General features: G+C 41.9%; 1 protein-coding gene across 6 annotated transcripts in view; it reads right to left on the minus strand.

The window, feature by feature from the left end:
- The window catches only part of phf21ab (PHD finger protein 21Ab), a 64,557-nt gene that overhangs the window by 14,569 nt on the left and 27,287 nt on the right, over nucleotides 1–22,701 (minus strand). For 2 of the 6 annotated variants that reach the window (XM_023984888.2, XM_023984884.2), the window contains exons 7-15: nucleotides 17,707–17,865; nucleotides 15,428–15,685; nucleotides 14,933–15,031; nucleotides 7,292–7,606; nucleotides 7,062–7,160; nucleotides 4,487–4,538; nucleotides 4,297–4,376; nucleotides 1,558–1,618; nucleotides 488–660 (exon numbers count right to left, since the gene is read on the minus strand). In XM_023984888.2, the coding sequence (XP_023840656.1) occupies nucleotides 488–660; nucleotides 1,558–1,618; nucleotides 4,297–4,376; nucleotides 4,487–4,538; nucleotides 7,062–7,160; nucleotides 7,292–7,606; nucleotides 14,933–15,031; nucleotides 15,428–15,685; nucleotides 17,707–17,865 (1,296 nt within the window). Of the gene's footprint in view, nucleotides 1–487; nucleotides 661–752; nucleotides 776–1,557; nucleotides 1,619–4,296; nucleotides 4,377–4,486; nucleotides 4,539–7,061; nucleotides 7,161–7,291; nucleotides 7,607–14,932; nucleotides 15,032–15,427; nucleotides 15,686–17,706; nucleotides 17,866–22,701 lie in introns of all 6 variants that reach the window. The other 4 variants (XM_023984889.2, XM_023984887.2, XM_023984885.2 and 1 more) reach the window with 3 other exon arrangements.

Raw genomic sequence — 22,701 nt, forward strand, 5'->3', positions numbered from 1 at the left:
CCATTCTGCATTTCTTATTTAAAAATATAGTTTAACCTATGTAATAAACTGCAGTATATTTTTAATGGTATTTAAAAGAGGATCTAAACGAACTGATCCTACTTAAAACATAAAATGAGTAAATTATCAATTTGACAGGCTATCAATTATTCCTCAGAGTAGGGGGAAAGAGGTACTGGGGCGGTACTAAATTTAAGGAGAGGGGTACTGGTCACTTTGTAATGCATAAAAACAATTAAATAATAGGATCAGGATCAGACAGTAGGGAGTAAATCAATAAACAAGTGTCTGTACTTGTCTAGGTCTTTAGATGTGAAGGAACTGGGAGATTTGAACTCCACTTAAGTATTTGTGTGTGATGGGGAGGTTACAGCCTGTGGATAATACCACCGGTATAAAAAAGGGAGTGGCGACAGTAGGTAAGTAAGTGGGGATAGAGCCCCAGAAAGTCCAGGCTGCTGTTCTGGTCTCTCCAGCTGCTACTTACATCCCCAGAGCTGGGGCTGGGCAGGGGGAGAGAGTGGTGGGGGTGGACATGGAAGGGGAATCTCCCCCCCGTGTTGGGCCGCTCGGGGACCAGGGAAGCAGTGAGACAGCTGGAGGGGGAGGTCGGGGTGTGGCTGCCCAGTTCCGGAACACTGCTGTATTTGGGTGGGCGACCTGGGTGAAATGAGACAGACGAAAAAAAAAGGAAAAAAAAGATGGAGGTGGGAGGAAAACAAACAAACAAACAAACCGTCTGTCCAACATACCTTTGACAGGCGGTCCTCGTTGGCTAGCGTGAAAAAGGGGATGGTGTTGAGTTGAGGGTGGAGGAGGAGAAGCACAGAGCGGAGTTAGTGCACTAAGAGACAGAAGCTACATGCAAGTGGGGTTCAAAAGAAAAAGCAGAGCAAATACGTTGGCAGGGTGGAGGGAAACTGACAGTTGAAGGGAGTGAGACATCTCTCCCTATTCACTAGGACGTCTACAAAATCAACCTCAAAAAGAGACAGTTCAAAGTGAATCACAGTTTGTCAGATGCTTTCATACAGCAAAACATGGTGTGTAAGTGTATTTGGATGGTGCCCATCTTTCCCATTCATTTGGGGTTGAGGCCTACCGATTTCCTAGTGCTCGGATCAACAAATTGACTCCGCTCTAGTTGATGCATGGAAACATCTGACACTGTTACACTTTGAGATGAACTATTATCCCTCTCACCAAAACCTTCCGTTTTTCACAAATGACAATTGGGAAAAACTCAAGAAATTTCTACAGTTAGGGATAAAGAAAAGGCAGTCATAATGAAGTCTTCAAGGTCAGAATAGCAGTCTCTTAGTAAGTGTCCCTGCATGCGATTCGGGCCAGCAAGCAAAGAGGTGTCAGCAGAAAAGTTGTGTGTGAGACATTCAGAGCATTTCGTACCATTTACATTAAGTAGATTAAAACATACATGCATCAAATATAGGCCAGCTCAGTAATGTATACATCTATATGTACCCTGGGCATTGGAACAGGTGTATGTGCAGGTGTTTACAGCCTCCAGTGTTGACAGCTTGTTGAGTGGATACTGACCTCGCTTTCTGGTTCCCTGGTGGAGCGGAGTGTTTAGGTAGGTCACTGCACTCTTCTTCCTCTGCACAGCGTCGAAAGGAATACATATGTGGGAGAACAAATCCAGCTTTGATTTGACTGCAAAGTCCATGTTGCTCACTCAAAAGGACACCCGTTTTCTTTTCATATGCAACACAGGGCTAAATTCTAACTCTGAGTCCATGCATTCAGATATTCACATGAATTCAGATATTCACATGCAAGGAAAATGGTGCGTATTATGGTCGCATTTTAAAAAGTATGTGCACTGGCATTCAACCTAATAAGAAACACATTGTGTACAGGGTTGGGTAGTAATGGATTACATGTAATGGAGATTACGTTATCCGATTACAGATATGAAATATGGAGTTTCTGTATTCCAATTTGCCTATGCTAAAAATACAGATATTTCTGCACATGTGCAGGATATTGTTTTTTACGTAGCCAGTGCCTACTCCGTTGCCAACGTAGCTGCTGTGCTGAGTGCTCCGCTGCCTATCTCCCCTCCTTGGTTTCCCTTGTCTGGTCACTAGTGTCGCCTGCAAACTTCATGCTGTATACAAAACTGTTTGAACTACTGCAGTCCATGCCTCAGTTAGCATAAGATTTCATGTTTCTTTTCTTCTATTTACATGTTTTACACAAAAAACATTAAATCGACATGTTCGTACAAAATGCGTTGTCAGTGTTGCAAATACTGCGCCCCCCCGAGTGGTGCAGCAGTCTAAGGCACTGCATCACAGAGCTAAAGGTGTCACTACAGACCCTGGTTCGATCCCGGGATGTATCACAACCGGCCGAGATTGGGAGTCCTATAGTGCTGCGCACAATTGGCCCAGCGTCGTCCGGGTTAGGGGAGGGTTTGGCCGGGGTAGGCCGTCATTGTAAAATAAGAATTTGTTCTTAACTGACTTGCCTAGCTAAATGAAGGTTAAATGAATACAAATTAAATTATAAGCACAACACAAACAGGCAGTATAGCGACTTAATGTTCTTCTTAGCTGCCGACTTACATGCACATATTTCCTCTCGCCACGATATCAACATATGGCATAACTATGGCACTGGGCAATTCAAAAACAAACTTGCCCATTCAGACTCTTTACCGGTCCGGACACATGCTCGGCTGCCTAGAACATTCGGCTGCCCAGAGGTGGAACGCAGCAAGACACAGACACGCAGTCTAATTAGCGATTGAATGTTATTTTTTTTATCATCATTGCCAATATTGCCTAAATTGCGCAGGCAGCAGACAGGCAGTCAAGTGGTGTTCTTTTCTCAGGAACTACGATATGGCAGCAACTATAAAGATTAGCCTACATCATCACACAAAACGCTGACTGTTTTGCTTGAAAGTGTAGGGACTGTGTCCTGCTGTGCAACTGCAATATCAGTTACAACAGACAGACAGGTTGTAGCCTTGATAATATATATGTTTTGGAATGTTAGTTCAAATCGCCGCAGGGTTTTTATTTCAGCTGTTCAGAAATATGAGGCAAAGACACAGGCTACATCATCATGGTTCAGAAGGTGAGTAAATAACGAAACTCGAAGGGAGGCGGAGTGTGAGCAGCAGCTTCAAATGTGTGTGTAAAATAACAGTAAAATAACAGAATGTGATCCTGATATTTAGCATTAAGAAAGAGGTCTCTGGAGGGGCCGGCGGGGGCATGGGCGAAAACTCTGTACCCGTAGCAACGGCTTATGAAGTAACTAATCAGCTTGGATTACTTAAAAAACATGTCATCGGATTACAGTTACATTCTTAAAAAGACCTGATTTGTCAGCATTGCTGTCATTTAGCACATATTCAAAACTTCTCACATGCTCTCAAAGATTCTATTGTTGTTCTGCTGATGGCCTATCAAGGGTGGATGGCTTCTTTTGTATTCTTTTAAGGTGAGCGAATAGGCCTTTTCATTCAATTTATTACTGATATCAATTACACGGCTTAGCCTCATATCAGTAACCTAAATATTGGGATATATCATTGAGAGTTAGCAATCTAGCTACTACTACCCTGGTGGTGAATTAGCCCAGGCTATTTGACATTAGTGCCCCATGTAGACAAATTAATCTCTATTGAACAAAAAAAACAAAAAAATCTGGAACCCCATTTTGACAGTCAAATAAACAACAAAAATCCCAACAATCACACAAAAAAATCTGGAATCATGCCTTCCTGCTTGGACATGTTAGATTAAACAATTAATTTCTTAAATCATACCATCTTAGTCTAGTACACTTCTTAATGAAGCATGTTGAATGACTTTAAAAGATGATTTGGCTATACATTTTATCTATTGCGTGACCCTGCCACAAATTCTTGGTGCAACCCAATCATGGGCTGAAAACTTTAGTATGGAGCCCTGTGACAATGCTCTCACACATAAAGAACATGTGACTGATAGGACCTTTATAATCTCACACATCGCAATTTGGAAATACTTATTTTAGGCTACTAAATGAAATAATGCTATAGTAGGTGCCTGTTTTTAAAACATCTGGGTGTTATAAGTGAAAGTAATCAGATTACTTTATTCATTTTGAGTTATCCAAAGGAATACTTTAATGATTACTTTACTTTTCATGTAAATAAAATCAGTAAACGGACTACATTTTTTAAGTAATCCGCCCAACATTGATTGTGTATCAGTTGTTGTAGTAACGTGTGGTTACACTATATAAAAAAATTGTTAAGTAGAAGAACAGCCATACCTCGGGCTCAAACACAGCTCCACTGTACACCGGGTTCGCCGTTGTTCTTCGCTTACGCTCCTGCCTCCTGCTTTGAATTTCTATAAACAAAGAGCAGTATCTTAATACAAGCATTGCAGTATAAACTTCTAGGGAATGTAGGTGAATGTAGCAACTGGAATTTAATTCAGGCCTAACCGGCAGCACTTACCTTCCATATGGTCATGGGTGACAAGTCCGAGGGCAACCATGAAGGCAAGTTTCTGGGGGAAACAATGAAAGGGTATTAGGACAACCCCCCATAAAAATGGTGCCCTGTGTGAGGAGAATTCCTAATTCTTTTTAAAACACACACCCTTGACTTTTTCACGTTATATCTACACACAATACCCCATAATGACAAAGTGAAAACATATGTAAAAAAATTCTTGCCAATTTATAAACAAACTGAAATACCTTATTTACATAAGTATTAAGACCCTTTGCTACGAGTCTCGAAATTGAGCTCAGGTGCATCCTGTTTCCATTGAGCATCCTTGAGATGTTTATACAACTTGATAGGAGTTCACCTGTGGCAAATTCACCTTTGGTAAGTCCACCTGTCTATATGAGGTCCCACAGCTGACAGTGCATGTCAGAGCAAAAACCAAGCCATGAGGTCGAAGGAATTGTCCGTAGAACTCTGAGACAGGATTGTGCCGAGCACAGATCTGGAGAAGGGTACCAAAAAAATTCTGCAGCATTGAAAGTCACCAAGAACACAGTGGCCGCCATCATTCTGAGAGCCAAACTGAGAAATCAGGGGAGAAGGGCATTGGTCAGGGAGGTGTCCAATAAAAACAGATTCTCTGGTCTGATGAAACCAAGAGTTAGCGTCTGAAGGAAACCTTAAACCATCCCTACAGTGAAGCATGGTAGTGGCAGCATCAGTGGGGATGTTTTGCAAGGACAGAGAGATTCTTGATGAAAACCTGGACAACGACCCTAAGCACACAGCCAAGACAAGAGTGGCTTCAGGACAAGTCTCTGAATGTCCTTGAGTGGCCCAGCCAGAGCCCGGACTTGAACTCGATCGAACATCTCTGGAGAAACCTGGAAATGCCTGTGCAGCAACATTCCCCATCCAACCTGACAGAGCTTGAGAGGATCTGCAGATAAGAATGGGAGAAACTCTCCAAATACAGTTGTCCAAGCTTTTTGCTTCATACCCAAGAAGACTCAAGGCTGTAATCGCTGCTTCAACAAAGTACTTAGTAAAGTGTCTGAATACTTATTTAAATGTGATATTTCATTTAAAAAATATATAATAATTAGCAAAAATGTCTAAAAAACTGTTTTTGCTTTGTCATTATGGGTTATTGTGTGTAGATTGACGAGGAAAAAACTAAAAACTACTAAACTAAGGTTGTAAACTCTCAAAATGTGGAAAAAGTCAAGTGGTCTGAATACTTTCCGAAGGCATTGTATAGCGTGCAATTATCTGTAAGGTCCCTCAGTTGAGTAGTGAACTTCAAACACAGATTCAACCACAAAGACCAATGCCTCGCAAAGGGCACCTATTGGTAGATTGTTAAAAATGGAATAGGCATATCCCTTTGAGCATGCTGAAGTAATTAATTACACTTGGATAGTGACTGGATGTATCAATACACCCAGTCACTACAAAGATACAGGCGTTCTTCCCAACTCCGTTGCCGGAGAGGAAGGAAACCGCTCAGGGATTTCACAATGAGGCCAATGGTGATTTTAAAACAGTTATAGTTGATTGGCTGTGATAGGAGAACACTGAGGATGGATCAACAACATTGTAGTTACACCACAATACTAACCTAACTGACAGAGTGAAAAGGAGGAAGCCTGTACAGAATACAAATATTCCAAAACATGCATCCTGTTTGCAATAAGGTACTAAAGTAAAACTGATAAATATGTGGCAAAGAAATGAACTTCATGTCCTGTATGCAAAGTATTATGTTTGGGGCAAATCGAACACAACATCACTGAGTACTACTCTTCATATTTTCAAGCATGGTGGTGGCTGCATCATGTTATGGGTATGCTTGTCATCGGAAATGAATAGGCAGTTATTTTTATATTAAAAGAAAACGGAATAGAGCTAAGCAAAGGGAAAAATCGTAGAGGAAAACCTGGTTCAGTCTGCTTTCCAACAGACACAGAGAAATATTCACCTTTGACCAGGACAATAACCTAAAACACAAGGCCAAATATACACTGGAGTTGCTTACCAAGACGACATTGTATGTTCCTGAGTGGTCTAGTTTCAGTTGACTTAAATGGCAAGACTTGAAAATGGCTGTATAGCAATGATCAACAACCAACTTGACAGAGCTTGAAGAACAACTGTAATCACTGCCAAAGATGATTCTAACATGTATTGACTCAAGGAATACTTTTCTAATCAAGATAGTGTTTAATTTTTCATATATTTTTTAAAATTGTTATAATTTTTCTTCTACCTTCTGTGTATTTTGGCTAGATCGTTGACCCAAAAAATTTACTAATCCATTTTAATCCCAGTTTAACAAAATGTGGAAAAAGTCAAGGGGTGTGAATACTTTCTGAAGGCACTATCTATAATTTACTTGATATGTTTATACTGTATCTTTGGCAGAGCCTGCCTCATTACAGAATGTTATCTGTGAAGGATTGTCTAAAACTGAGGTTCTATCAGTAGGCTGATACTCCCCAAAATGTAAAAGTATGCATTTGTTATGCCGGTTTGACCCCAAGTTTACAATGAAGCATTAGTGCCAACTCCAGTGTACCTGAGGATTGTCCTCTCTCTTCGGTCTGGGTGCTGGAGACAGAGGAGGGGTGCTGCTTGCCAACATTTTCTGCTCCAATCCCCTGTGAGCTTTAACAGCCTGGAAACATGTGAGAGGAAAACAAAGCTCTCAAATTACAAACCAACAAAGTAAGAGTTATAAGTGTAGAATGACTTCAATTCTGAAAAGGAGACAAGTCGCTTCCCCCATCCCCTAACCATGGTACTGACCTTGGTGTCTGAGGAGAGGCTGCTGATCTGCAGTGTCTGCTTGGTGAGGCGTGCCGATGCCGGGGCCGTGATAACGATGCCTGTCACAGTGCCTGTGTGCTTGCCACTTTTGGCGCCAGCGGAAGCACATGGCTGGCCGTTGACAATGCGCACCTGGTGGATGGGCCCGGTGCTGGAGGTCAGCGAGGAGGAGCTCAACTTGGTGGTCAGCATCACCGGGCCCCGCTGGAGCAACTGGGGCGCCGCCATCATGGCCGGAGGGGGTGCCGGGGCGATTGGCACGTTGTTATTGGGCGTGACGGGCTTCGGCCGGACCTGAGTCGTAAGGATAGGGGTCAAAGATTAGCCAATTAGTCGATAAGGCATTAAGTGTCATTTTGGAGCTTAGGGGTCTTCATAAACGTGTGTAAAAGGGATTGACCAGGGAAAGGTAATGCCAGCGTGGTGCTGAGATATCACTGACTGTAGATGGAGGCATACTACAGTCGCCACTTAACTATGAACACTTAGGTAAGTCAGTTATAAGTAAAAGTGACACCACAGATGTGAGCAGTCATTCATTTTTAAAAAGAACACAATCAAAACCAGCAACAATACTGGTGACCTTGGTGGTTTTGCTAATGTTCCTTTTACCTTTGCTGGTGTTCCTTATCCATATAAGCAGAACATTTTTGCAGGAGTCGACATGGCTTGTTAGAGTCGCGTTGTTATTTCCTAGGAGTTCAATACACCATAGCCCACCACGATTTAGTTTAACCCCCTGGTTGGATGGACTTACTGTGAGTCGCGCTGGACCGGGAATGCCTAAAGCGCGACTAAGAATGAGCCCACTTTTGAGGGATGCTGAGCTCCCAGTGTCATTACACACCTTAATAACAGGGCATTAAATCAAACGTTCACACCCAGGGTTAAAAACAGGTTATGGGCAATTCCACAGTAAATGAGTGATACAGAGACTCAGATTTTTCACTTCAAGATGTCAAACAAAAATCAATAATTGCAAATGTAATCCTTTAGACCTCAATAGTAATCTACAGCAACATTCTAGAATTAAGAATTTAAGATAAAACAAATCACATATATTTCAAAACAGACATAGCTCAAAAACAAAGAACAAATGACAATTACAAGTTAACTTACACCGAACAAAAATAAACGCAACAATTTCAAAAAATGTATATCAGTTCATATAAAGGAAATCAGTCAATTTAAATGAATTCACTAGGCCCTAATCTATGGATTTCACATGACTGGGCTGTTGATTGTGGCCTGTTGTCGCTCTTCAATGGACGTGCAAAGTTGCTGAATATTGGCAGGAACTAGAATACGCTGTTGTACGCGTTGATCCAGAGCATCCCAAACATGCTCAATGGGTGACATGTCTGGTGAGTATGCAGACCATAGAAGAACTGGGACATTTTCAGCATCCAGAAATTGTCTACAGATCCTTGAGACATGGGGCCGTGCATTATTATGCTGAAACATGAGGTGATGGCGACGGACGAATAGCACGACAATGGGCCTCAGGATCTCGTCACGGTATCTGTGGCATTGTGTTGTGTGACAAAACCGCACATTTTAGAGTGACCTTTTATTGTCCCCAGCACAAGCTGCACCTGTCTAATGATTATGCTGTTCAATCAGCTTCTTGATATGCCACATGTCAGGTGGATGGATTATCTTGGCAAAGGAGAAATGCTCACTAACAGGGATGTAAACAAATGTATGCACAACATTTTAGAGAAATACACTTTTTGCACATATAGAACATTTATGTGATCTTTTATTTCAGCTCATGAAACATGAGACCAACACTTAACATGTTGCGTTTATATTTTTGTTCAGTGTAGTTTTAAAGAGCACAACCTCCTCTTTAATATGACACCACATTCATGCCTATAGGAATAACACTCATTTTGTCTTCCATTGTGTAAAGACACTCACTACCAAAAAACGATAAACACACAACATAAAACTTGAGTATTCAAATTGTAGTAAATTTGACTAAGTTACTCACTCAAAATGTACCAAGTATAAAATATTATACTTAGAAATAGTATTTACACATAAATATTTAAAATGATCAAAAAATGTGACGAGAGGACAATGTATTTCAAAATCCAAACAATGTAGGCTATTTGACTGACAATGACTCTTACTTCTGTAACAATAAAAAAAGAACTATATCAAAATGTAGATAACCTCTCTCAATAAGATTTAGTACCAATCAGGCCTGACACCAAATGTAGAAATAGTAGCTTACTTTGACAACAACTCAGTTAATGCAACAAGTATTAGATGAAGATTAAGAGGAAAAAATCTAAACGCACCCACACAAAGTAGGCCATTGTATTGACAAAGATTCTTACTACTGTAACAATGTAAAAATGCAAACAACTATTCAGAGTATTTCAAAATGTAGATTACATCTCTCAATAAGATTTAGGACAGACTAGGCCTGACAAAAAGTTGAAATAGTAGCCTACTTTGACAACAATTCAGTAAATTATATGTGGTGACAGACAGGTTGATGTTAAACACCAGATGTGGGAGGAAAAAAAACATTACATAATTTTTTTTTTTTTTTTTTTTAAATGACTCCTACCACTTTTAAAAACAACTCCAAAACCCCTTTCACAGTCACTTTAGGACCAAGCTATGTAGCTCAAGGGTGAACAATGGTGGGACTTGGGGCAGGCGCACTCCATGGAAACATAGGCTCCCTTCTTGGGTATGCTCTCCCTCTGCTTGCTTCCTCCTCCTCTCCTTCTGCATCCTTATCTCCCTCATGTTTTTCTCCCTCCACTCCCATCAACTATTGTTTATTTATTTTGGATGTTGAAAGAAAAAGATTACAAAGATGACTCTGTGCAATTTAGCCCAACACGTTTAGAATATTACCTCATCTACTTCGATGGGCATAGTTAGATGTTTGTCTTTGTAGGGAGGGAGTGAGACGATCAAGTGACAGCATTATGAGCGAAGCACAATGTTGCCTCCAACTCGTTTTCTTGCCTGACAGACTAACTACAGAGTTTGCCAGTGTTCGCTGATTAGTTACGAAGCTGGGACAGTTTCCAAATGAATTGAATAGGTAGAAATAGGACAAAACAAGCAAGTTGTTTGCTGGCAATGTAAACAAATATCACTGCAACGCAATATCATATGAGCTCAACTGCACGGGCATCTACCCTAAAGCGACAGCTAGGCTGTCAAATAATAGGAAAACGAGGCAATATATATCCTATGAACATCTGTACCTAGCAAACTTGACAAACCCGGACCTAAGCCCAACAGATAAACACAAATTACTTTAAATCTCCATTTTTAGTGGCTAGTTAGTTGGTTGTCTATATAACTAGCTAGTGAAAGTGACAGCTGAGTTTGGCGCTTCGCAAACGCAGACCAAATTTGCCGCCACATATAACTTTTCTATAGCTAGCTATAGCAAGAAGCTTGGGCCGTTTCCATATGAATTAAATTGGTAGAAATAAGACAAAACAGCCAACTAGTTAGCTGACTATATTAGAGGTCGACCGATTATGATTTTTCAACACTGATACAGATTACTGGAGGACCAAAAAAAGCCGATACCGATTAATTTATATATACATATTTGTAATAATGACAATTACAACAATACTGAATGAACACTTTTATTTTAACTTAATATAATACATAAATAAAATCTATTTAGTCTCAAATAAATAATGAAACATGTTCAATTTGGTTAAATAATGCAAAAACAGTGTTCGAGAAGAAAGTAAAAGTGCAATACGTGCCATGTAAAAATTCTAACGTTTAAGTTCCTTGCTCAGAACATGACAACATATGAAAGCTGGTGGTTCCTTCTAACATGAGTCTTTAATATTGCCGGTTAAGAAGTTTTAGGTTGTAGTTATTATAGGAATTATAGGACTATTTCTCTCTATACGATTTGCATTTCATATACCTATACGGACTATTGGAAGTTCTTATAGGCACTATAGTATTGCCAGCCTAATCTCGGAAGATGATAGGCTTGAAGTCAAACTGCGCTGTGATTCAAGCATCGCGAAGAGCTGCTGGCAAACGCAGGAAAGTGCTGTTTGAATGAATGCTTACGAGCCTGCTGCTGCCTACCACCGCTGTCAGACTGCTCTATCAAATCATAGACTTAATTATAATATAATAAACACACAGAAATACGAGTCTTTGGTCATTAATATGGTGAAACCCGGAAACTATGACTTAGAAAAACAAAACTTTTATTCTTTCAGTGAAATACGGAACCGTTCCGTATTTTATCGAACAGGTGGCAACTCTAAGTCTAAATATTGCTGTTACATTGCACAACCTTCAATGTTATGTCACAATTATGTAAAATTCTGGCAAATGAATTACGGTCTTTGTTGGGAAGAAATGGTCTTCACACAGTTTGCAACGAGCCAGGCGGCACAAACTGCTGCATATACCCTGACGCTAATGCGCTTTTGTTAAATCGCCCGTTTGGCGAAGTAGGCTGTGATTCGATGACAAATTAACAGGCACCACATTGAATATATGCAACGCAAGACAAGCTAGTTAAACTAGTAATATCATCAACCATGTGTAGTTAACTAGTGATTATTTTAAGATTGATTGTTTTTATATAAGATAAGTTTAAAGCTAGCTAGCAACTTACCTTGGCTCCTTGCTGCACTCGCGTAACAGGTGGTCAGCCTGCCACGCAGTCTCCGTGGATTGCAATGTAATCGGCATCCAAAAATGCCGATTACCGATTGTTATGAAAACTTGAAATCAGCCACAATTAATCGGCCATGCCGATTAATCAGTCGACCTCTAGACTATATCCAGCTAAACACTGCAATTATTTCCATGAGAGAGAGCAATCATTCAAGCTCCTGCTCCACCGTTGATGTGCTCATCATGACAGGATTGGCTAATCTGAGAGCTATTCCGCAAGTTTCACAGCATCAAACATCAACAACAAACATATCTGCTGTTTACTTATTTCACTCACCTCGACATCATCGCTTTCAAAGTGCAAGGACGTGTCCGAATCCATATCACCAACCAACATAGATACAGCCTCTTCCACAGTGAAAAATCGTGGCTGCTCGGCGCAACTTTTAAAAGTCAAAATGACAGCATACCCAGTTTCCAGTTTCTGGTTGATGACAACTGCCACGCGAATACGACAACAGGTTGTTAGCAACTACATTTTGCGATATTTGACACCAATATTATTGTTAGAAAAACAAGACTGTTCCCAAAGTCATTTAAAGAAAGGCAGTTGACGGCCGCTATGGGTTTTAAAGGGTTAAACAAACCATGCAACTATGCACGACTACTTTTAATTTAAAAAAATGTAAGAACCGTGCAGACGCAAAGTCTGGTAACAGAATGATGGCACAAACAGAACAAATTGGCATTCTGTTAAACTTTGCATCTGCACCAGGGTTTCTGTAAGCTGGCAATTGCCAAAAATAATCGAAGCTGATATATTATAATTTGGAACAGATGTAAAATTTTTTAAAACACTCCTACATTTCCACGCAGCAGGCCAAGTACTTCTATGCGTGCTCAGGCGCGCTCGCTACCTCAACATTATCATGACAGAGAAACCAGACACACTCATTGCTCACATGGAGCACTCCAAACAAAAGACAGGTTATGAAATAAACCAAAACTTGTTTCTCATAGGTGTAGCTGTAGGGAACTGTGCAAACATTTCCACTCCGAGAATGATGAGACTGTAAATAATACATGCATTAACAGAAGTTTATGTCACCAACTGACAGGGATTAACGATACATTTACTACTGGTGACCTATGTAATGGAGAATTGATCCCCCCTGGAAAATTTGAAAGGCAAACAATTCACTCAATTAAACAATGAATGCGCAAGAATTTGCGGGAGACAGCTGAGCCATTCTGGAGAGAGACTCGCCTATATCTTCGCCAAACACCCCTCCCCTTCTTGTCTCAATTATTTTTATTGTACTGAAGACATTATCTTCACATATATATTTTAGATGCTTTTCACTGACAGCAGCAAGTCAATAATCAGCAAGGCCTATTGCCATGCGCAATGCCCAAATTGCAGGCTTCCCCAATAGGCAAGCCTACGAGCTTGTGATTTGAAACAATCCACAGCAAAAAAAAGAATGTAAATAAGCTAATGATCCTCAATTCCTCTGTGGCCAAGTCATGCTTTCTGGTGAAATATTTGGAATCATTTTATTTATTTCTGTACAGACAGGGGTAATTATATAATTCTGGCCAATTTATTTCCATTTTCCGCTGCTATGCCATTTCTCTCCAGTTCTATTGGTTTTCATATCAACTTTCTTTCGTTGTCCAGAAGCACAATCCTAGTCATATTAGCAAACCATCATAGTTGTTGCATCTTTAGATTCCCCTCTTTCTAAGTTTCTAACAGATCTCTGTGACATATGGAACCGCTATCAGGTGCGCTGTTTCGAACGGTCTTTCCTCGTGAATTGTACTTTGGCAAATGTTTGAAAATGACATTTTATTTGCTTCTTCGTTACATGAGTTGCATTTTCTGTTAAGATCTATTACCATAATCTAAATGTGATTTCCGTCATTCTTAGCACCGTGGGTGGATGCCATAATGGGCTATGAACCCATAGTATACGGGTCCGCAAATTTCTTAAATGGCTGGTAAATTAAAATAAATCCCCAAAATGTTGTCCAGCACCACATTTTCCTAACAGAAACCCTGATCTGCACTGGTCCTCGGGGTAAATGTGTTTGTCAAATGTTCTGCGGAAATTGTTAAAAGTAGTCCTTGTACATCAAGCTATCGAGTTGTATGGTTTGTTTAACTTAGCAATCAATGGTTTTTGTTTGACATACATTTTAAAAGTGAAACATTTGAGTCTCAGCATCACTGTTACCGTGGAATTACCCTTATACCAACAGCCAAAACACAAAACATTCAGAAGCTGCTGGACAACAAAAGATTTCACCATAAAGACAAAGACACACAACAGCAGCAAAGGAATGTATTAACACAGACAAATGCAACATAAGCACACATTCTGAAAGCAATAGAAGACAAGAGGAAAGGTTATGAAAAAAGCAACACAAACAATAACTTGGAGCCAAGACTGACTGCACTGTCCTTGTGTACACTGTCGCCCTCTAGTGACTGCTGAGTTAAAAGCTTAAATTTCATGTGGCCACTCTCACATTGGATTGTATTGATGGCAGAGTGGAAGCGGCGAAGCGAGAGGTTTTAATCTGCCCAAAATCTGTCCCCGATAATGTACATGTAATTTATTTAGCAGACGCTCTTATCCAGAGCGACTTACAGTAGTGAGTGCATATATTTTCATAGTAAAATAACCCCACAAATTTTTGTATAGTGTCAAATTTGGTCAACCAAAAAATGTAATAGCTAATTTGCTAAAAAGCTTATTTGATCTAATATAAGTTCCGTAATGGTTAGGTTGTTACCAATGCACTGATATAGGTGGCATTCTCCCACCTGCCACATGGCCTCCTCCCCCGTCTTCCAAATTTGAGGACATGTATTTCCATTGTTAGAGCGGTCACTTCACTATCATGTCAATATAATAGAAAATCTTTGGTGGGGATTAAGGTTAGGGGGCAGGTCTTACTGGGACGCACCTGTGGTTGAAAGGTGGGTCGAGGCGTCAGTCTAGGAGGAGGGACAAACTGAGGAACTTTGATTGGCTGTGCTGAGGTGGGGGTGGTGGTGGCCTGCACCTGAGACAAAACCACAGCAAATACTGTATTCTCTCTACCTGAGCTGCAGACAATTATATATCTAAACTCGTCGACTTCTGCAAGTAGTTTTACAGAGATAAAGATGACTTTGTACCAAGCGCCACCACACACCACCGCCCCAAAGCACCTCCTCATTAAGAGACATGGTTTTCAATAAAATAAATCTCAATTTTGACCATGCATATTTCCATACACATCTACACAGGAAACACGTTCTAGCCACTTTGCTCTAATAAACTTTGTAAGAGACAGATTGAATCTACTGCTTAATTTGAAAACACTTTGGTGTCCCCAAACTGCCACCAGTTATAATATAAGTGTTTGAAAGAGTTGAACTAGAAAGGATGACAATGGTAGGAAATGAATGACCCTTACCACAAGTGCATTCTTCGACACCAGTCGGACAGGCTCAAAACACTGATTGGTCAATTTGCTAGCCACCTGAAGGTTCACTGGTGTGTTCTGGGAATTGGAGTTGACGATACTAGGCTTGGAGGCATGGCTGATGGCAGCGACCATGGCGACGGTGGCAGGGCGCTGCGCCACAACAGAGGAAGGCATGGTGGGAGTGGCAGCTTTCAGCACTACAGGTAGAGTCTTAGTGGAGATGACTGGGGTGACTGTCAGCGTCTTCTGACAGAGAGGAGAGAAAGGAAAGAAAGAAGGAAATAGTTGATTCATCGGAGCGCAGAGAAAAATAGAAGAGATAGTAATGAGATTGGGTTGAAAAAAGGGAGTGGAAAAGTGAGATTGTTTTATCTAGCTTAAGCAAATGTGAACTAATGTGAAGCCTGGGGAATCAATACTAGGGCTAACTTCAAACCATTCCCTGTAGGGAGTCCCCTCCCTCTCTCCAATCCCCTACCTCACCCCCTCAACAGGACCCAGAGGAAGAGGGCCTAGTCAGCAATTCTATCGGCCAAGTCGTTTCCCATTGCCATCAAGGCAGGCTTGAGCCAGAGGAGCGCCGCAGACATACGCAGCTCTGATTACATCAAACGCCACAGGAAACCTGCCAGCTGAGCACTTCCCATTGCGCTAAGAGCTAGAGATAAATCTACAGAGCCATGAATGACGTAGGTTTGAGGTTTTACAGCTGTGTCCATCTAGTGGGGATCAAGGTCTGAGAACGAAGAAGTACTGCCGAAAAGAACTGGCATCGCTGAAGGACATCTCATAACGTAACTAATGTCAGTACAAGGAACAACCCAGAAAGTCAGACACTTTTGACCAGGGGCCTCTGATGGTGTTTCTTAGGGTGATTTAATTGTTTTAAGAAGCTCATACCAAGGACCATTTTTCTATTCGATTTTCAAATTTTAAAAGACCCCTTGTAGTATCAAAAACAATTCAGAAAAATAATTGATGAAAATGTTTTTTTTTGGCCTTGCTGCTATTAGCCAATATTAGCATTGAATAACAGATTCACTACATAGAACAGATATTCCCCCCCCAAAAAATCTAAAGGAAGTTTGTTCTGAAGAGTCTGTCCTATAAGATCAGGAAACATGTAATTTTTTTGGACATGTGTTTACCCCCTTATTTTTTGCACTAAACAGCCTAAGACCCTCTAAGCTGGGTGAGGGGGGGGGGGGGGGGTTTACTAAGCTATATGGAATTATTTTAAAAAGGTCATACCAAGGATAATTTTGCCATTTGATTTAGAATTTTAAGACCCCTTGAAATATCAAAACAAATGTAAAATGTATTAAAACCCTTATTTTTTTTATTTACACTAAACACTCCCATACATTTTTTCAACTGGTACCCGGGGGACTTTCAGATGAGTCTTGAGGCCTGTGGGCGCCCGAGAGCAACATGTACATGCTCGTTAGTGTCTCATCTTTCCATAGAGGGGTCATACTTAGTTTTATAGGCCAAACCGTTCGGACGCTACAAACGATTATGTGAGAAGACCGATTTTCGGGATGTCTCATAGTCTGACAAACACCGCTCTAGCTCGGTCACCTTTCACCACAAACGGGGAAGTGTTACATACGTGGATGCGGTGGATTGAGATACATCCAATGTAAAATAACAGATCTCTAGTTTAAGATGACAGACTTTTATTGGGATAATTTTTTTATGCCAATTAGATTTCCACGCGGACATCGACCTTAGTCGATTAACCAGCTAAACAATAACTCTAAGCGAAAATGTGTTTGGAGTTACCTTTCTAGAAAACAGGCTGTTAAGAGTTTACACTTCCTCTTCCAATTATATTGTGGGAGGTCAAAATCTATTCATTTACCAAATCTTTTCATTTAAAAATGTTAATTACTTTTCCTTGCCATTATCATTGACCTGATGATAAGACCATTTTTTGCTAACGTATGATGGGGCTCCCTGGGTCGCCATTTTGCCTGGGAGGGGGTCCCTGGGCAAGAAGTGGTTTAAGACCCCTGCTCTATAGTAGTACAAGTTTGTGAACACTGACAAGTTTGAGGCTAGGGTAGGCTAGGTTTGCAAAATTCCACAAACATGACCAAAAATTCTACATCTCTCCATTGCAATGTTCCACCAACTGGGATTTCTGAAAACCTAGGGAATTTTGCAAACCTTGTGTATTCTACTGCAAAGTTACAACGAGCCTTTGTGCAACATAACAAGCAATTGAGTAGAGGTCGACAGTGTCTGTGGACTTGTGTGGCTACCTGCTGCAGGGCCTGGCTGTGTGTGGTCTGCTGTAGGGCCTGCAGAGTAGTGGAGGAGGGGATCTGGAGGACGTGTTTGTCTGTAGCCAGCACCTGAACCTTCACCTCCGGCTCCTGTTTCACCAGCAGGTCCTTCCTCAGCTGCTCCACCACCTTTTTCTGGAGAACAGAAGGGAGAGGGGGAGAGAGAGTAGAGGGGGAGGGAAAGAGGGGTGTACAGGATGGGAAAAGCAGAGGGGAGGGGTGTAGCAGATAGGGAGAGAAGTGTGTCAAGAAGTCGCAGCACAAAATGCTCGGTAACCTCCTTTTTATCCATGACCCATCCACTCACTCAAAATGTATGAGTAACTAAACAAGACTCATTAACATTTGCAAACAATTGGATGCCAAATCAAAATCCCTGCACATTTAGAACTTTTTAGTTTTACGTTGACCAAGTTGGTTAATTCACGTTGAGAATACCAAAATGTGATGATGGTTCCTCGGCTTAAAGATCAAACAGACTTCCATGACTTAAATTCGAGGAGATTCTGACCTTTTGCCTTGGCATCAACTGCAGCTCTCACAAGAGTAAAAAAGCAAATTAGCATCCACGACACTGCCAAGTCACCTCAATGGCTAATTCCGCTACTATGAAGACACAAAATGCTCTTCCGGACAGGGAATTAGACCTGCTCTGAGGAAGGGTAGAGACTGGGGAGCAAGCAAGTATGAAATAAGTACTGTTGCAGTGCACATTCATTATTTTTGGTAAATATTTACTCATGGAACCTGACTTAGGCCATTGGATATGCATTTACAGAGGAAAACCAAGACGTGCGCTGGTCTGAAGCAAGCAAATGCACCGTCTCCTGTTCTTGGGGGGAAAATTGTACTTCCAACTGCTTCTCTTTGCTCATTATATTATCTGCAGTCTGCATAGAGCTTTTGCTCTTTTTTTCTGCATTGGAGGGTTTCGCTTGAAGAAAGAAAAGTGGGATGCGCCTAAAGTGGTTTTGCAGAGCCAATCTAACAAAACGTGCTACAAACAAGAGATTCAGCAAATCCCTTTGCTGCCTTTCATGCTTCAGGCTGTTGGCAGTTTTTTTCCGGAGAGACATGGCTTGGTGTTCTTGCCAAGAAGCCAATTTCCATGTTAATCAAGAGTCCTTTAAACAGCAGCCGAGGGGGAAAAAAAGAGGACGATTTACTGTGTGTTTGTCCTTTTTATGGGACCTGGCAGCCTTAAATACTGTTAATCAAATAGGGTTATAAATCAAGTCTGACATCCATAGTTGGCCCTATTACCTCAACAGCAAACAAGACAGCCGTTGTAGGAGAATCTGGGGGAAAAGCATCTTTATGGTCGGTATAAACAGCCTACTAGCCCATCAAAGGGCAACCCTCAAAGATGCGATTGAAACGGGCACGTCCTGTGGACACTTGAGAACTACACTTGAGCTCTTAGTAACCTTTGTTAGACCCCTGAGCCAGGAGGGCTAAGCTGGAGGCAGAGGGAGGGAAGTTCTTATATGCCCCTGAGAAGCAGGAAGGGGGAGAAAAAATTCATTTATAATAATAATAAAAACACACCCCATGTCCATACAGCACATAGACCTACTATAGTGTGGCTTCTTCAGACATTGCCAATTCAGAGGCTGCCTTTCTGTTTGCCGGCGATTTTAAATTTGGCATCACTAAGACAAGTTCCAACAACACGTTTCCAACGCCACTAGGGGAGATAAAGTCCTAAACCACTGCGATTCGACCCACAACCAAGCATACAAGGCCCTCCCTCGTTCGCCATTCGGCAAATCAGATCATGGCTCTGTACTCTTGCTTCCTGTTTACAAGCAGATGCTGAAACAGGAAGTATCCACGATTCACTCCGTTGAGAAATGGTCACCAGAATCAAAGGTTATGCTACAGGACTGCTTTGCTAGTGCTAATCGAAATATGTTTAGACTCCGCCGATAACGTTGACAAGCTAACAACACAGAGCTATCTTAAACAACCCTGAGGCTACGGCCGAGGACAGGAATAAGTATAAGAAGTCCTGGTATGTCCTCCGCAGAGTCATCAAAAGAGCAAAAGGACAATATAGGAATAAGTTGGAATCATATTACACAGGCCCCCGACGCCCGCCTCATGTGGCAGGTGCTACAGTCCATTACAGATTACAAAAGGAAGACCCAACTGTGATCTGCACAACGATGCCTTTCTACCAGACGAACTCAATGCATTCTGTGCACGCTTTGACAACAACATCGAGCCGGGTGTGAGGGCCGTCACCGACCCATAGGATTGGGTGATCTCGCTCTGAGGCCAACGTGAGAAGGGTCTTTAAATCAGGTCAACACCTGCAAGGCCGCGTGGCCCAACGGGATTCCAGGGAGCGTCCTCAGAGCATGCGCAGAACAGCTGGCAGGCATAATCATAGTAATGTTCAACCTCCTAGTCTGTAATCCCCACATGTTTTAAGATGACCACAATCATTTCAGTTTAAAAACTCTAAGGCTTCATGCCACAACGAGAACTGTAGCACTCACTTTTTAATCATGAAGTGCTTTGAGAGGCTGGTTACGGCACACATTAACTCCATCCCAGCCACCCCAGACCCACTCCAATTTGCATACCGCACAAACAGATCCATAGACGACAGACTCAACTGCTCTCCACACTGCCCTCACCCACCTAGATAAAAGGAATACCTATGTGAGAATGTTTTTCATTAACTACAGCTCAGAATTCAACACCATTATCCCCTGAAGCTTGTCACCAAGCTTAGGACTTTGTGTCTAAACACCTCCATCTACATCTGGATCCTTGACGGGCTGACCCCAGGTGGTGAGGTTAAGCAACATCACCTCCGCCAAGCTGACCCTTAACACAGGGGGCCCACAGGGGTGTGGGCTTAATCCTCTCCTGTACTCCCTGTTCACCCATGGCTGCATGGCTAAGCACGACTCCAACACCATCATCAAGTTCGCTGAAAAGTGGTAGGTGGGCCTGATCACCAGCAACGGTGAGTCTGCTTACAGGGTGACCTGGCAGTCTGGTGCCGGAACAACATTCTCTCCCTCAACATCAGCAAGACAAAGGAGCTGATCGCGGACTACAAGAAATGGGAGGGGGGCATAATATATACAGGAAATGTTTGTAAAAAGTGAATTCCAATTCCAAATGTACAATGTGTAGGGACACTGGAGTGATGGAAGAAGATACACTACATGACAAAGTATGTGGACACCTGCTCGTCAAACATCTCATTCAAAAGCATGCTCAGTAACATGGAGTTGGTCCCCCCTTTGCTGCTATAACAGCCTTCACTCGTCTGGGAAGGCTTTCCACTAGATTTTGGAACATTGATGTGAGGACTTGCTTCCATTCAGCCACAAGAGCATTTGTGAGGTTCGCACTGATGTTGGACGATTAGGCCTGGCTCGCAGTCGGCGTTCCAATTCATCCCAAAGGTGTTCGATGGGGTTGAGGTCAGGGCTCTGTGCAGGCTAGTCAAGTTCTTCCACACCGATCTCAACAAACCATTTCTGTATGGACCTCACACTGGACCTTTCATGCTGAAACAGGAAAGGGCCTTCAAACTGTTGCCACAAATTTGGAAGCACAGAATCGTCTAGAATGCCATTGTATGCTGTAGCGTTAGGATTTCCCTTCACTGGAACTAAGGGGCCTAGCCCAAACCATGAAAAACAGCCCCAGACCATTATTTCACCTCCACCAAACTTTACAGTTGGCACTATGCATTCTGGCAGGTAGCTTTCATTGGACTGCCAGATGGTGAAGCGTGATTCATCACTCCAGAGAACGCGTTTCCACTGTACCAGAGTCCAATGGCGGTGAGCTTTACACCACTCCAGCTGACGCTTGGCATTGCGCATGTTGATCTTGGGCTTGTGTGTGGCTGCTCGGTGATGGAAACCCATTTCATGAAGCTTCCAACGTTGCTTCCAGAGGAAGTTTGGAACTCGGCAGTGAGTGTTGCATCTGAGGACAGACGATTTTTACATGCTTTAGCATTCGGCGGTCCTGTTTTGTGAGCTTGTGTGGCCTACCACTTCTAGGAGCAGCCTTTGCTGCGTTTCCACTTCACAATAACCGCACTTACAGTTGACCGGGGCAGCTCTAGCAGGACAGAAATTTGATGAACTGACTTGATGGAAAGGTGGTGCCATACTAAAGAGCTCAGTGAATTTCAACAAGGCCATTCTATTGGCAATGTTTGTCTATGGAGATTGCACGGCGGTATATGCGATTTTATACACCTGTCAGCAACGGGCACTAATTTGAAGAGGTGTCCAGTTACTTTTGTATATATCGTGTACGTGTGCACCAGGTCAAGGCTTCTTGCATGCATGGCATTGTAAGTTACTAATAATTCACTTTGGGAAAATTATATAAAATCGCCATATTAGCCATAACTATTATGTTGCTTTTCTTCCAACCAAGCCTCATACACCCGAGTCAGGTAGAAGAGACGAGTGTAACAACGGTCTTTTAATGATGAAGTCCCCAGTCTAGATCAAAGATCATAATTAGTTGATTAGTCCCAGTTTATGCTATCTACATTGTTTGTTCATACAGCATTTATAAAAAGGCAGAAACATTGTTTCCTTGCTGAAAAATAAATAGAATGCCGGTTTCAGTGAGAAGCATAGCAACATCAAGGCAACTTCGTAACAAGATGACCCCGTTTTTCCAAAGCCCATTAGCCGCAGAATCTACCTTTTAAAATGGTAAAATAGAAAATGTTTATTCGAACGGTTATTACGGAGACCGTGGTCATTTGGCTGGAAATTACCGTCTTCCAAATTTCCATAACCGTCACAGCCCTAGTAGCTAGTTAGCTGTAAGGATTCTACAATCTCACCATGTTCAACCTGCAGATTAGCAACGGCCATGGAACGGCACTAAGCAATGCACCCTAGCCTTAAGAGGCATAAAAATCGGAGAAATGTGGTTGCTGCGGGTGATCTTGCTGCGGGTGATTCCCTGATC

Source organism: Salvelinus sp. IW2-2015, linkage group LG4q.1:29, assembly GCF_002910315.2.
Source record: "Salvelinus sp. IW2-2015 linkage group LG4q.1:29, ASM291031v2, whole genome shotgun sequence".
Taxonomy (NCBI): domain Eukaryota; kingdom Metazoa; phylum Chordata; class Actinopteri; order Salmoniformes; family Salmonidae; genus Salvelinus; species Salvelinus sp. IW2-2015.